The sequence below is a fragment of the Bos indicus x Bos taurus genome, chromosome 7 (genome assembly GCF_003369695.1).
Source record: "Bos indicus x Bos taurus breed Angus x Brahman F1 hybrid chromosome 7, Bos_hybrid_MaternalHap_v2.0, whole genome shotgun sequence".
Taxonomy (NCBI): Eukaryota; Metazoa; Chordata; class Mammalia; order Artiodactyla; family Bovidae; genus Bos; species Bos indicus x Bos taurus.
The window spans coordinates 64,499,600-64,515,354 of NC_040082.1; the positions used below are offsets into that span (position 1 = coordinate 64,499,600).

A 15,755-nucleotide genomic window follows, 5' to 3' on the forward strand; every position below is an offset into this window, starting at 1 on the left:
TCTAATAAGGTGTTTGAGCTATCAACTACTTTTAAACTAATGTTTAATTTAGTAACACTCTTTTAAACAGCATACATGACATTAAAATCCGAAACAAATGCATAAAATTAGGAATGGGGAATGCACACAGTGTTAGGTAACAGGGATAACTTTACTTTTGACTTTATTCATTTTAGTATTGCTCTAATCTTTAATTAATTTAATTTTTTTATTTAATAAATTATTCTAATTTATTGACAGCCTGGATAGTTCAGTTGGTAGAGAGCATCAGACTTTTAACCTGATGGTTCAAGGTTCCAGAGTTCAAGTCCCTGTTCAGGTAGAATCTTATTTGAGCTTCCCTGGTGGCTCAGATGGTAAAGAATACACCTGCAATGCAGGAGACCTGGGTTCAATCCCTGGGTTGGGAAGATCCCCTGGAGGAGGTCATGGCAACCTGCTCCAGTATTCTTGCCCGGATGGAGAATCCCCATGGACAGAGGAGCCTGGCAGGCTACAGTCCATGGGGTCTCAAAGGGTGGGACATGAATGAGCGATTAAGCACAAAACTTTTTACAACTGCTCTAATTTTTTAATGAAAATTATAATAATATTTTAACAAAAGGGAGAAAATTAATGTTTTATTATGAGATTTTTAAAAAATGTTTAAATAACAAAAAAAAACTGAAATGGCTTTAAAAACAAAGCCAAAAATTCTTCAATACTCTTCCCTTCATGAGGTGGAGCCTCTCCTTAAATGTAGGCTGGACTTAACTGACTTGCTTCTAATAGACAAAATAAAGTGGAAAAGCCAGTATATAACTTCAGAGACTAATCATAACAGGTACTAAGGATTCTTCTTTGCTCTCTCTTGGATCACTCAATCTGGGGAGCCAGCTGCCATGTTCTAAGAACACAAATGCAGAGTAAAGAACAGAGGCATCCCACCAACAGTGAAATCAGTGCGCCATTCTGGAAGAAGATGGGCCTGCATCAGTGAAGCCTTCTGATAACTGCAGCCTGGAACAACGGCTTGACGGCAACCTCATGAGACCCCAAGTAAGACCTGGCTAGACTGTTCCTGATTTCCTAACCCTCAGGAATAGTAGGTAATAAATGTTTACTGTAACCCACTAAGCTTTGGACTGATCTATTATACCATAACAGATACCTAAATACATTGACTTAGCTGAATTTTAAGCCAATATGGTATACTAGTATAAAAAAAAAAAAAAAAAAAGGCCTAGAATTAATAGGAGACATTGGTTCCTGACTGTGCTTAACAGACAGTGTGGTCATTTCCTGAAAGATTAAATTCCTAAATTCTTAAGTTGTGCTCTGAGCCAAGGTTTAATGCAGTATATTAAAAAAAAAAAATTCTGTGATCAAATATCAAATATGCTGGAAGAATTCAGAATTAAAATAAATTATTTTATTAATGTCTTTTCATATCCATTGACAGGATATCATTAATAGTGGAATATACCAGATTTTCCAAAAGTATTTTATAATGAAAACATCTCAAGCTCAAGCTCCTGGGATTAGGGTTCCACAGCATACTCCAAGAAACCCTTAACTTTCTGAGTCCTTAGGGTCTCTTTTCACTGGGTTACAAACAATGCTGTAAGCTAAGAAAATGCGCTTTCAACAGCTAGGCAAATCTGAAAAGGTTGTTATTTGTTTCTAAGCCTCAGTCTCCTCAGTTATAAAAAGGGAATGCTTTGAGTATCTCTGGCTACTGTGAGGAAGTCAATGAAATAATCCCTGTAAGGCACTTGGCACGTGAAAACAGTACCATGCCATAAATGTTCACTATCAAACCCTGGGGCGGGAAGATCCCCTGGTGAAGGAAATGGCAACCCACTTCAGTGTTCCTGTCTGTGAAATCCCATGGACAGAGGAGCCTGGTGTGCTACAGTCCATGGGGTCACAAAAGAGTAGGACACAACTTAGCAACTAAGTAACAACAACAATTATTAATAAGGATATTCTATAATCAAATTGTGAAGTATTTAAAAACAATATCAGTACCAATGATGTTAAAGATACAGGGAGCCAGGCACTCTTACACACCATTAGTGTGAGTGCAAGCTGGTACTCAACTTGCAGGAGAACAATCTAACAATGTTTTAAGACCAAATTTGAATATACCCTTGGACTGAGCAATTCCATTTATACACTTAAACACTCTTCCTTAAGACTTAATCTGATAAATGTGGTAGGTTAAGTGTTCAAGGATGTGCAATGAAGTACAGTATACTCCAAATAATAACAAATATATATTCCAAGTATTTGTTTCCAAATATTCAAAAACAGGGATTTGATTGCTTATATTGTGGAACATCCATATAATGAAACATGTAGCCAAAAAACAGCATGAGAGTGAATTTCCTAAAAGGGAAGATTTCAACATAGGACTATTGTTGTAAAGAAAATTATAAAGCAGTATGACCTCATTTTTATGAAAATACAAAAATACAGGCATATGTGAATACATTTGTACACACACACACAAAAAACTTGAGAAGCACACCCACCAAAAAGTTTCCAGTAATTTGCTACCTAAACAAGCCTAAGGTAAGACTTCCAATACCAGACGAACAATTGCTTCAACTGGTAAGAATAAGGCTTTAGGACAATACTTACATCAACCGCAGCATCCTCATCATCTGAATCTTGCAGACCAAGAGCAGCTTTTTGTAACTTCTTTCTCTCATTAGCCAAAGCTTGTTCTGTTTCATCGAACTTGAATCCCTTACCAGAGAACCCACTACTCTTTTTAATTATTTTCCCTTCCTTTCAAGGAAAAACAAGAAAGTTAATTTCATAATAAAAAACTTTAATGTTCAGAAATTTATGGCAATTAAATAGTTTTCAAGGTGGGGTATGATAATGTAACAAAAACATTTTATTTAGCATGTGAGAAAAAAATAAGAGCTCTGTATGTACACTACAAAAATACTAAGTTGAAGAGAGGATTTTTGTTCTCACTCCTTTCCTTTTCTATCTAAAAAGATAAACGAAAATAATTCTATCAAGATTTACTGGTATTAATACTCAAGGTTTAGAATACAGTGAATTGTATAAAAATAAGAAAAGTTATATTAACAACAACAAAAAAAAAACTCACAGCTTTCTGTTGATCTTTGAAATCGCTCCAGAGTTTCTCTAGATCAGGTGGCACTGCAGTCCCTGACAGTTCCAGGGCTTTAATTATGTCTCCAGCATACCGAGCTTGATCTTCTGTGATAAAAGTGTATGCATAGCCCTAGTAAACAATGAAAAAGTGGTACTATTAAACACTACAAGATGAATCCTCCTTAGAAAACAAATAAGATGAAATCTGAGTTACCTAATATACCCTCTTTAAGACAACTCCACTACTCCACTAAAAAGAATTTTAAAGGTGACAATACAGACTTACTAAATTCCTTAATATCTAAGTTTAACATTTATTGTAAAAATAAGTTAGAAAATTTCTAACTCCTTTATGCATAAAGGGAAATTAGATAAGTTGATGAGTTTTACATAAATGTACAACTGCATTGTAATTATTAATTTTAACACATCTTATTTTTCCCTTTTTGCTTGCATTCTTTTCTTCTGCTACCTACTGTACCCCTCTACCCCAGCTAACCTGCTATTAACTTCCTAGAATATAGCATCCCATATTCTTTAAAGACCAATTAAAAGATATAAAAATATACACACGTGTATATCTGATATGTTTTCAAATAAAAAATGAAGTCAACTACATCAATTCCCTGCAATTCTCTAATGCCTAAGGACTCACGTGTCCCCAGCAGCTTTTTGGTTCAGGTAAGAGAAAAGACTGGAGTTGTAAGCAGAGGAAAAGCAAACTACAATTAGACTGCCATCTTCATTAAATGTTCTATCCTACCAGTGAACTGTTATAAATTTTAAAACTAGCCTTAACATTTTATTTCAGGAGTACCTAGTTACCCTTCTCCAGAGGATCTTCCCAACCCAGGGATCAACCCCAAGGGAAAGGCTACCCACTCCAGTATTCCGGCCTGGAGAATTCCATGGACTGTATAGTCCATGGGGTCGCAAAGAGTCAGACATGACTGAGCAACTTTTGCTTCACTTCACTTCACCTAGTCACCAGATTTGACACCTAGCCTACTTTTACACAGCCCATGAGCTAAAGTGGTATTACATTTTTTAGGGTTGGATAGACAAATACACATAGGATGTGACAAAGACTGTATGTGACCCAAAAAGGTCACAATTTTAACTACACAAAAAATCTCCCAAATCCACAGAATAACTCAGGTTAAAAGAGTAAATGCCATCACTACTTATGAGCTGTGTAACTCTGGCAAATACTGTCAGTGTGCCTCAACTTTTTTCATCTGTTTAAAGCAGTAATATTATTGATCTTAGAGGGAATTTGTGAGAATAAAACAAGATATACATAGAGCACTTAAAACAGTGGTGGGCATTTAATAAATACTCCATAAATATAACCTATTAATAATATTATTGCTTTCGTATGTAGATATGTCCATGGTTATAATACCAAATATATCACCATCAGTGCTTCCAACAAAGGAATATTCTGCTGCTTTCAAAACCAATGAGTTAAAACTATATACTCAACAGAATACAGGTGTCAAAAAAAGAAATAATATACATTTGTATGGGGCTAAAGACAGGGGTGATAGGTGATAGGTATGGGCTGAGTATATTTTATGATCCCATATTCTTAAAAAAGTAATGAATGCTCTTGAACATATATGTGTAATGTATATACAGAAATTTTTAGGTGGGGAAAAATACCTTTCTGGGGACACAAGTGGTTAACACTATCTGCCTACATAGAACAGGTAGGTATCTGATAATTTTAATAGCACTTAAGACATGTGTATGTATATAAATGACATCAACTAATCCCCATACTCTGAAGATTCCCTGTAACTCCTATTACGTACACTGTAAAGTCCTAAAGAAACACTTATATTTTAACATAATGGAAATCAACTTTAAAAGCAATTCTTTTTACTTTGTTGCCTGCTCTTCCAGTCCGTCCTGCTCTGTGCACATAATCCTCATAATGGTTGGGGCAGCTATAGTTTACAACAAGAATCAGATGCTTCACATCGAGGCCTCGGGCAGCAACAGATGTGGCCACAAGAAGTTTGCAGGTCCCATTCTTAAAATCATTTATGATGCTATCTCTGTCATATTGATCAATGCCTGAAAATGAATTAAAGAGTTGTAAAACCACATATTCAAATTAAATTTTCCATTTTCTCTGACATTCAGAGAAAGAAGCTAAACACAGGGTAAAGAACATATCCAACTTATACTGACCATATGTCAACAACCACCATATAGAAAATAAAAATTTGCAGGGTGCTCAGAGACTTGGGGGAGTATGGATAGTTTGGGATTAAAATATACACATTACTATATGTAAAATAGAGAACCAACAAGGATCTACAGTACAGCACAGAGAACTACACTCAATATCCCGTAATAACATATAATGGAAAAGAATCTAAAAACAAATAGGTATAATATACGACTGAATCATTTTGCTGTACACTTGAAACACAACATTGTAAAACAACTGTATTTCAATAAAAATTTTAAAAGACTAAGAAAATTCAATGGCAAGATCAAATCTGCCCTTCTTTTTTTCCCTTTCTTGTACATAAAGCTAACAACTGTAGAAGCCCAATCTTAGAATCCCTAACCTACAACTGTTATGGGGGCAAAGGGGAAAAAAAAAAAGGCAGGTACACCCAGCCTATAATGACAGGATTCAGATCTTTTGACTTCTCCTGCAGGTTATTTAGAGCCTTGCTACTCACAGTTTTGTTCAAAGACAAGGAGCAGCATCACATGAGAACTTGTTAGAAATGCAGAATCTCAGATTCTACTGCAAACTACTTAATCAGGTTCTGCATCCTAACCAGATAGGTGATTATCATTTACAGTGCACTGCTTAAAAAGGACCTGACTGGAACGCTCTCAAAATTTGTTACTCAAAGAGCCTCAGGATGAGTGACAAAGCAGAACATAAAATATCAAAATACTCTATAATAAAATGTCCAGGCCACAAATATACCTTATGATGGGATACCTGGGAATCTCTAGTAATCAGAGAAGGGAATGCAATAAATTCTCAAACCTTGAAATTCATTTTTGCAGCAAGAAATATTGGAACATTTCATATAAAACCTGTGTTTAACATATACAGAACATTTAACATCTAAATATTATCAATATTAATTTATATTATCTAAAATTTTGAATGTGCTCTTCAAAGACTGAATGATAGAAAGTATTTGGATCTTATGTCAAAAAAACTAGCAGCTCAATACTACCTCTAAAACCTCACAAGAAAAATTAATGGAATGAATAATAATATACATTAAGTTTATAATTTAAAAATGCCAAAACTTCTCCTTTAGATTAAGGTATCTCCTATGTACAACAGAGTTAGTAATTATTGGCAGCAACCATCAATCATCTTCCTTTTTAACATATCCCCAATTTTGTTATCCACCCAACAAACATTCACATATGTGAAAGTGAAAGTGAAAAGTCGCTCAGTCGTGTCCAACTTTTTGCAACCCCATGGACTATACAATTCACTGAATTCTTCAGGCCAGAACACTTGAGTGGGCAGACTTTACCTTCTCCAGGGGATCTTCCCAACCCAGGGATCGAACCCAGATCTCCCATATTGCAGGCGGATTCTTTACCAACTGAGCTAATATCAAACCAAAGATGAGCCTAATTCAGTCTCAGGAAGTGAGTTAATGTTTAGGGTAAACGAACCCTTCTCAAACTTCCTGTGCTCAGGTTGCCTGTGTACTTTTAAGGCAAGTAACTTGGTGGGCTATTATGGAAATACTTCTGACCTCATGAAGACCCTGAAAATCTCAGAGACCTCAGGGGTGGGAGGACAATATTTTCAGAGCCATTTGTCATTCCCATGCCTATGAATGACTCCCCTGGTAGCTGAGATGGTAAAGCATCTGCCTACAATGCAGGAGACCCAGCTTCAATCCCTGGGCCGGGAAATCTCCTGGAGAAGAAAATAGCAACCCACTCCAGTATTCTTGCCTGGAAAATCCCATGGATGGAGGAGGCTGGTAAGCTACAGTCCATGGGGTAGCAAAGAGTCAGACATGACTGAGTGACTTCAATTCACTTCACTTCTTCACACGCCTATGAATGAATTAGGCATAAGCAAATAAAGCAATTCTGGCCGAAGAGACAGAAGAAATACAGGAAGGGGATTATAGGCAAAAAGTTTTCTTACTTACATAAAAAATATACATTTCTACCAAGATAGGGGGAAATCTTATTAGATTAACCATCCTGTGGACAACAACTATGAATTCTAAATATAAAGAACTAACTACCTGAAGGCACCAGAGAGTGACTAAAAGCAGAGTTGACATCTGAAAGAATGCAATGGCATTGGTTAAGTTTATAGGATTTTACTTATTTTAAACTTTCTGTTTGGGAGCATGCCCTGAGAAGCCCAGGTAGTGAAGGCATGGTTTTACTGACAAGAAGAAACAGAAGAAAGAAGTTAGAATAAACTCAGGACCACAAAAGAGGGGATAAATCCCAGGAAGAACAACAGAGTAGGCATATCCAATTGTGCATAAAAACACTGCCCAACTATCTGACACCTAAACTATACACACACGAAGCAGAGGTCAACCAGCCCAGCTCTGGCTACAAGAAGTTAATACCCGCTGAAATCTTTTAGATTTCAGAGCTTACCCATTACAAGAAAGTTTTAAATATGGGTCCAGCCAAGTTAATTCTCTATTTAAAAAAATAAAAAACTTTTAAGTAAAACATAAGATAATTTATACTCTACAAGGTATCATTCACAAAGGCCAGTATGCAAACCAAAATTACTACACATACAAAGAAATAGAAAAATTTAAAACAAAATTAAAAGACAATAGAAATTGACTTTAAACAACCAAGACATTATATTAATAGTCACAGATTTTAAAGCAACTATTATAATTGTGATTTAGGAAGAAAAAGTTTTACATGCTTATAATGAATGGCTTGGAAATATAATTTGAGAATCAAAATATAAAGGAGAACCAACTGGAAATTCTAGAACTAAAAAAATATAAAAATTGAATTAAAAAATTCAATGAATGGACTTACTAACAGCAGATAAGAGATGGCCAAAAACACACAGTGAACTTGAAGACAGAGTCAAAGAAATTATTTAATCTTAATTAGAGAGAAAAAAGACTTAAAAACAAAGACTGAACATCAATAATGAGCATCAATGATATGTGAGACAGTATTAAAAGCTGAACATACACATTATTGGAGTCCTAAAAAGAGAGGAGAAAATAGGGCAGTAAAAATCAAGTAATCAAACAATCAAGAAGTAATAGTCAAGAATTTCCCATATTAGATGCAAAACATAAATTTACAGATTCTAGAAGCTTGGTGAACCCCAATGAGTATGAATAATACCCAAGTCAACTTACCATGTGACCCAGCGATGCCATTCCTGGTTATCAACCCCAGAGAAATGGAATGTTCACATAAAAATCTGTACTTGCATATTTAATAGCAGCTCTATTCATAGTTAGATAAAACTGGAAATAACCTAAATGCCCTTCAACAGATGAAAAGATACATAAAGAGTGGTACCTCCACACACTAGATAATAAAAAGAAATGAATAATGCAACACCCTGAATGGATCTGAAAGCCATCATGCTAAGCAAAAAAAAAAAAAGCCAATTGCAAAAAGCTACATAACATATGATTGCATTTATAAACACTGTTCTAAGAGAACATCAGTGTTTCCCAGTGACTGTGTACAAGAAGATGAAAGATAATCTTAGAGTTACTCTGTATAGGGATATGACAAAAGAGTTCTGGGGGGTGTGGGAACTGTTCTATAATCTCATTATGGTGTAGTCTTTGGATAGTTAAATAACTGGAAATAGCCTGGGTGTCCAACAGAAATGACCAAAAAAACTATGACATATTTATATATTAAAGTATTACTGAGCAATACAGTGGAAGAGTTGACACATCCAACCATATGGATGAATCTCAAAAATGCATATGGAAGGTCAAAGCTGCCTGACACGAAACAGTCCCTATTGTACGGCTCCATTTATTTGAAATTCTAAAACAGGAAAAATTAATATATGTTGAGGGGAAAAAATGTAAAAAGTAGAGCAGGGACTCAGGGAAATTTCTGAGGTTATATTTTAACAGAGGTTTGGATTTCAGAACTTACATGCATTTGTCAAAACTCATCAAATGCTATACTTAGAATCTGTACATTTTGCTACAGTCCACTTCATACTTTTTTCGTTACAAAATTTTTTGAACTAGTATTAATAACATGCATATTGAAGTGAAATGTGCTGACATACAACTTATTCTAAAATGTACCAAAAAACTAAGAAAAATTGAGGCGTTTATAGGACAGATGGATAAAGATGTGATAAATAAATATAACAAAATGTTAATTGTAGAATCTAGTATTAGATATTTCAGGGTGCTCACTATCTAGTTTTCTCAGATTTTCGGTGTTTGAAAATTTTGGTGATAAAAATGGAGGGGAAAAAAGATATATGGAAAACAGTCTTCTTCCTCTGGAAGTTGTCAGATCTGGAAGTGACAACTGAGCCTGTAGAAGGCTTTTTGCTGCCACAAAGAAAGCTAATAACTAAGTTATGCTCAGGATAGAAACAACAATATGGAGACACTGAGCTACTGAATAAAGCAAGTTGGAATCGTTTTCCTTTTTTTGGCCAAGCACATGGCATGTGGGATCCCTCTGGGTGACAAAAATGGGTCAGTGCAAGTTCATGAACACAACAAATGTACCACTGTGATGTGGGATGCAGATAGTAGGGGAGCCTGTGCATGCTGGAAGAAAGCGGTAAAAGAAAACTTTTTGGTTTCTGCTCAGTTTTGCTGTGAACCTAAAACTACTCTAAAAAAGAACATCTATTTTTCAAAAAAGTAAACACAAAAAGATCAAAATTAAAATGAAGTGACTTTGGCAAAATATAAACATACAGATCGATGGAATCAACTAGAGTCCCAGAAATAAACCTGCAGATAAAAAATGGTCACGTGATTTTGAGAAGGGTATCAAGGCCATTCACTAGGGAAAAGATGGTCTTTTCAAGAAATGGTGCTGGGAAACCAAACATCCACACAAAAGAATGAAGATGAACCCATGTCTTACACCATATACAAAAATCAACTCAAATTGAATCAAAGACCAAAACTTAAACTAAAACTTTAAACCTCTTAGAAGAAAACAAAGGGGAAATTTTTCATAAGCCTGGATTGGGCAATGATTTCTTAGATATAACGCAAAAAGAACAGGCAACAAACAAAAGAAAAAAATTGATACAATAGACTTCAAAACTAAAGCATCAAAGGACACAATCCAGAGAGTGAAGAGGCAACCACAGAATGGGAGAAAATACATGCAAGTATCTGACAAGGGACTGCTATCCAGAATATGTAATGAAATCCTGCAACTTAGCAACAAAAACCCAAACAAACTGATGAAAAATATGCAAAGGCCTTGAAAGACATTTCTCCAAAGATATACAAATACCGGACTGGAAAAGGTCAGTTTTCATTCCAATCCCAAAGAAAGGCAATGCCAAAGAATGCTCAAACTACCGCACAATTGCACTCATCTCACACGCTAGTAAAGCAATGCTCAAAATTTTCCAAGCCAGGCTTCAGCAATACGTCAACCGTGAACTTCCTGATGTTCAAGCTGGTTTTAGAAAAGGCAGAGGAACCAGAGATCAAATTGCCAACATCCGCTGGATCATCGAAAAAGCAAGAGAGTTCCAGAAAAACATCTATTTCTGCTTCATTGACTATGCCAAAGCCTCTGACTGTGTGGATCACAATAAACTGTGGAAAATTCTGAAAGAGATGGGAATACCAGAGCACCTGACCTGCCTCTTGAGAAACCTGTGTGCAGGTCAGGAAGCAACAGTTAGAACTGGACATGGAACAACAGACTGGTTCCAAATATGAAAAGGAGTACGTCAAGGCTGTATACTGTCACCCTGCTTATTTAACTTATATCCAGAGTACACCATGAGAAATGCTGGACTGGAAGAAGCAGAAGCTGGAATCAAGACTACCAGGAGAAATATCAATCACCTCAGATATGCAGATGACACCACCCTTATGGCAGAAAGTGAAGAGGAACTCAAAAGCCTCTTGATGAAAGTGAACGTGGAGAGTGAAAAAGTTGGCTTAAAGCTCAACATTCAGAAAACGAAGATCATGGCATCCTGTCCCATCACTTCATGGGAAATAGATGGGGAAACAGTGGAAGCAGTGTCAGACTTTATTTTTTGGGGCTCCAAAATCACTGCAGATGGTGACTGCAGCCATGAAATTAAAAGACGCTTACTCCTTGGAAGGAAACTTATGACCAACCTAGATAGCATATTCAAAAGCAGAGACATTACTTTGCCAACAAAGGTCCATCTGGTCAAAGCTATGGTTTTTCCAGTAGTCAGGTACGGATGTGAGAGTTGGACTGTGAAGAAGGCTTAGTGCCGAAGAATTGAGGCTTTTGAACTGTGGTGTTGGAGAAGACTCTTGAGAGTCCCTTGGACTGCAAGGAGATCCAACCAGTCCATTCTGAAGGAGATCAGCCCTGGGATTTCTTTGGAAGGAATGATGCTAAAGCTCAAACTCCAGTACTTTGGCCACCTCATGTGAACAACTGACTCACTGGAAAAGACTCTGGTGCTGGGAGGGATTGGGGGCAGAAGGAAAAGGTTACAACAGAGGATGAGATGGCTGGATGGCATCACTGACTCGACGGACGTGAGTCTGAGTGAACTCTGGGAGTTGGTGATGGACAGGGAGGCCTGGCGTGCTGCGATTCATGGGGTCGCAAAGAGTCAGACACGACTGAGTGACTGAACTGAAGTGAACTGAGGCCTGGGGAATTAAGTATTGCTTAATACATACAGAGTGTTTGTTTGAAATGATGAAAAATTTCTGGAAATAGATAATGGAAATGGTTTCACCACATTGTAAATCTACTTAATGCCAATGAATTATACACTTGAAAATGGATAAAATGGCAAATTTTATGTAATGTATATTTAGCCAATAAAAAAGAAAAGGAAAGCAAAATGAGTCATTTTCAAACATTAAAAGTTAACCAAATACATATCCTCAGTCCTTTAACTGCATTCCTCATGAAGCCTGGTGTGGGACTGTAAGCATGTCCTATGCCACACTCTCTTCTGCTTACTGAATGACATTTTCCCATGAAGACATGGAGTCTGTGCCTCCATCTCCTTGAATGTGGGCCAGTCTAGTGACTATTTTGACCTACAGAACATGGTGGAAATAAAAGTTCTACCACTTCCCAGGATCCTCCTGAACTGTCTTGGCAGCTTCTGATTCTTGCCCTCTGGCCAAGCAGCCTCACACACAGGCTCACAAGTGGAAGTCAGGACTCCTGGCCAATAGGAGTGAGATATCTGTCAAAAGCCAGTACAACTTGTCAGCTGCCTAAACACGGAAAATTGGAAATGGAACCCCAACTGAGCCATCCCAGTAGACACAGCATGGAAGACAGACTAGATATGTGTGCTAAGCCCTAAACAAACTGCAGATTCATAAGCAAAGTAAATGACCTTTGCCACTCAATTCGGGGATGGTGTGTCACAAAGTCATACTACCAGAATACTTGGTAAATGGGCTTAACTCAACTGTCTCTATTCCATGTGTTTAGTGTTCTAAGTCCCACGCATATATAACAATGGAGATATTACACAGAAATTAAGTAAAGCTCCAATGTTAATCATAAAAGCCAATGGGTAGCATGATACAATGGAAAGAATATAACATGAATCAAAATTTTCAATTTCTCCTTAGCTGATTACTGGTTATGGAATTTGGTCAAACCAATGTATTGTTGGCTTATTTTCTTTATCACTGAGATGGAATAATAATAATGCTTACCTGCAGAGAACTGTCATAAATGAAAACTGACACTGATATAAAATTTAGTGCTAGCCAGTTATCCACATTAAATACAGCCCTGTGTATATGTCAATCGCAAACTCCCTAACTATCCCCACGGACTTGCCGTATAGCACATGGACCTCTGCTCAATGTTCTGTGGCAGCCTGGATGGGAGGGGAGTTTGGGGGACAATAGATACACATATATGTATAGCTAATTCCCTTCACTGTTCACATGAAACTATCACAACATTGTTTGTTAATCAGCTAGACTCCAATACAAAATCAAAAGTTTAAAAAAAGAAAAAGGAAAAAAAATTAGTGCTAAGTTAGAGACAAAGGAAATACACAGTCCAGTGCTTGGCCAACCTAAGTCCATTACAGATATTTCAGTAAATGTTACCTCCATGAAGAGACATGCAAGGGTACGAAGCTCTCATTAAATCTTTCAGAAGACCATCAGCATGTTCCTGCTTATCCACAAATATAATGACAGATCCTGATTCTTGATAATGACCTAGAAGTTCAAGTAGCTTCAAGAATTTCTTTTCTTCTTCAATCACAATCTGAAAACAACACATTGTATAACATTAACGGACTGAAAATCCAAATACACTTCATGAACAAAAATATTCATTTTATTTTTGGCAAATATATGACATCTTGCTGTATCTTTAGGCAACAGTAGTAGAATCTTGACTTTAATTGGTAAATCACTAAGCCCAAAAAATTAAAATTAACTTTCAAAGACTAAGAGGCTTACAAATGTGGACAGATTATCTGTTCTGACTCTTAACTTCACATCCTATTAACAAGTAACACAGGTACGTGACATTTTATCTACCAGCCCACAACTTCTGGTGGTAAACTTTATAAACAGTTCCATGGAATAGGAAATTCAAATATATCTGGTAAAATGTTCAAAGCTGCAGTTGATGTATATTATTTAATTTTAGGAAGTACCTGCCTACATCACAGTGATCCCAAAAGGATGACACACTGCCTAAACATATGGGGACTTGGGGGTTTCCTAAGGATTGTACCCACCACTTGTTGCTCCACATCCGAGCAAACTACACTTCTGCCTCCAACCTGCACTTCAATGGGTTTACTCAGGATTCTCCGAGCCAAGGCTTCCATAGCTCTGGGGAAAGTAGCTGAAAACATAACTGTCTGTCTGTCAGGGCGAACATTATCCACAATGCGCATGACCTGAGAAAACATTACAAATAAACATGGTGAGAGTAGTCTCCAAAATTCACAGGATGGTGAGAACAAGTACAAAGAACTTTTGAGAACATCTATTCAGTGACTTTTAAACTTGTTATCTTGGAATATTACCATTGATTTCACCTTAAAATCTGCTCCTCTCAGTCTCCCCTTCTGAAGAAATGGCAACTCTAGTAACTTATAGCTTTATGCCCAAAATCTAGGAGCCATCTGTAACTAGTCTCTCTTGCTCATTTCATATCCAATCCATCAACAAATTCAGTAGTCTTGACTTTCAAACTAAACAATGAAAGTATTCCTCACTGCTATTACTGTTTTCCTTCCTTTACTCAACCCATTTTTATTGAGCAACCATTATGTGCCAGACATTGTTCTAAGTGCTTGGAATAAGCAATAAAAATAGACAAAAACTTGTCTTTATGGAGCTTACAGTCTAATGATGGTGGATAAATATTATGTAACAAATGGTACTAAGAGTTACAGGATAAAAAAAGAATAATGAAGGTGCAAATATTATTAAGGGGACAAAATAATTAAGTCGGTGTGTAAGAGTCCCAGAGAAAACAGGGAGTTATAGGATTCTTATGGCCTAAACAAGAAAAAAAAAACCCACAGAATTAAAATTATTAATGATGGTTTCAAGGTAGACAGTGGTGAGTGGTTGGAAATTGGGGAGGGTAAAGGTCTTGCCAGGAATACGCAGGACCACATTTTCATTCTAATCAAAGATGATGTGATAACTATGAAAGGGGCTGCTATACCCAAGGCATGTGGAAATCTTGAGCTCCTGGTCCAAATGATCCCTCAACTCTCACCTGGATTATTTCAACTGTCTCCTAACAGGTTTCCCTGCCTTTGCTCCTGTCCAATCTGAAATCTATTCTTCACCCAATAGCCAAAATTACGGCTTTAAAACATATACCAGTATTTTCAGTTAAAGACTGTGGCTGCCCACAGACATTTACTTTCTTCACTTGAAAAATCCTGTAAAATTTAACAAGGTTTTTAAAAAATTGCTCAAACCAACAAAGAAAATAAGACAGGGGACTTCCCTGGTAGTCCAGTGGCTAAGACTCTGTGCTCCCAATGCTGAGGGCTTGAACCTGGTCAGGGAACTAGACCCCACATGCCACAACTATAAGATTCCATGTTCTGTAACTAAGACCCAGTGCAGCCAAATAAATCAATAAATAGTATCTTTAAAAAAAAAAAGAAGATAGGACATGACAGCTACAACATTTTGTTTAAGTGGTACCTGACTTAGCAGACTCAAGAAAACTAAATCCTGAAATGGGAAGGAACCAGACTTTCAAGAAGCGGCATCTCTTATGCCCTAGCCTGTTCGTCTTCTTCAGAAGGATTACTCTTTGATCTTTACATAAATTTCACAGTCAATCCATCTTTAATGTTTTCCAGTAAGTTTCACAATTTTCTTCAGATATGTCTTATATTGTCAAATTTATTTTTTCAAGCTTTGTAAACATATTTTTAAAGTCCTGGGAAAGTGAAATTCGCTCAGTTGTGT

The 15,755-nt window shown here is 36.7% G+C and overlaps 1 protein-coding gene across 2 annotated transcripts in view; it reads right to left on the bottom strand.

Annotated features, from left to right (window-relative positions):
* The window catches only part of DDX46 (DEAD-box helicase 46), a 51,671-nt gene that overhangs the window by 10,810 nt on the left and 25,106 nt on the right, over window positions 1-15,755 (bottom strand). For both annotated transcript variants that reach the window (XM_027546470.1, XM_027546469.1), the window contains exons 14-18: window positions 14,048-14,212; window positions 13,404-13,566; window positions 5,006-5,199; window positions 3,110-3,247; window positions 2,626-2,775 (exon numbers count right to left, since the gene is read on the bottom strand). In XM_027546470.1, coding sequence (XP_027402271.1) covers window positions 2,626-2,775; window positions 3,110-3,247; window positions 5,006-5,199; window positions 13,404-13,566; window positions 14,048-14,212 — 810 coding nt within the window. The remainder of the gene's footprint in view (window positions 1-2,625; window positions 2,776-3,109; window positions 3,248-5,005; window positions 5,200-13,403; window positions 13,567-14,047; window positions 14,213-15,755) is intronic.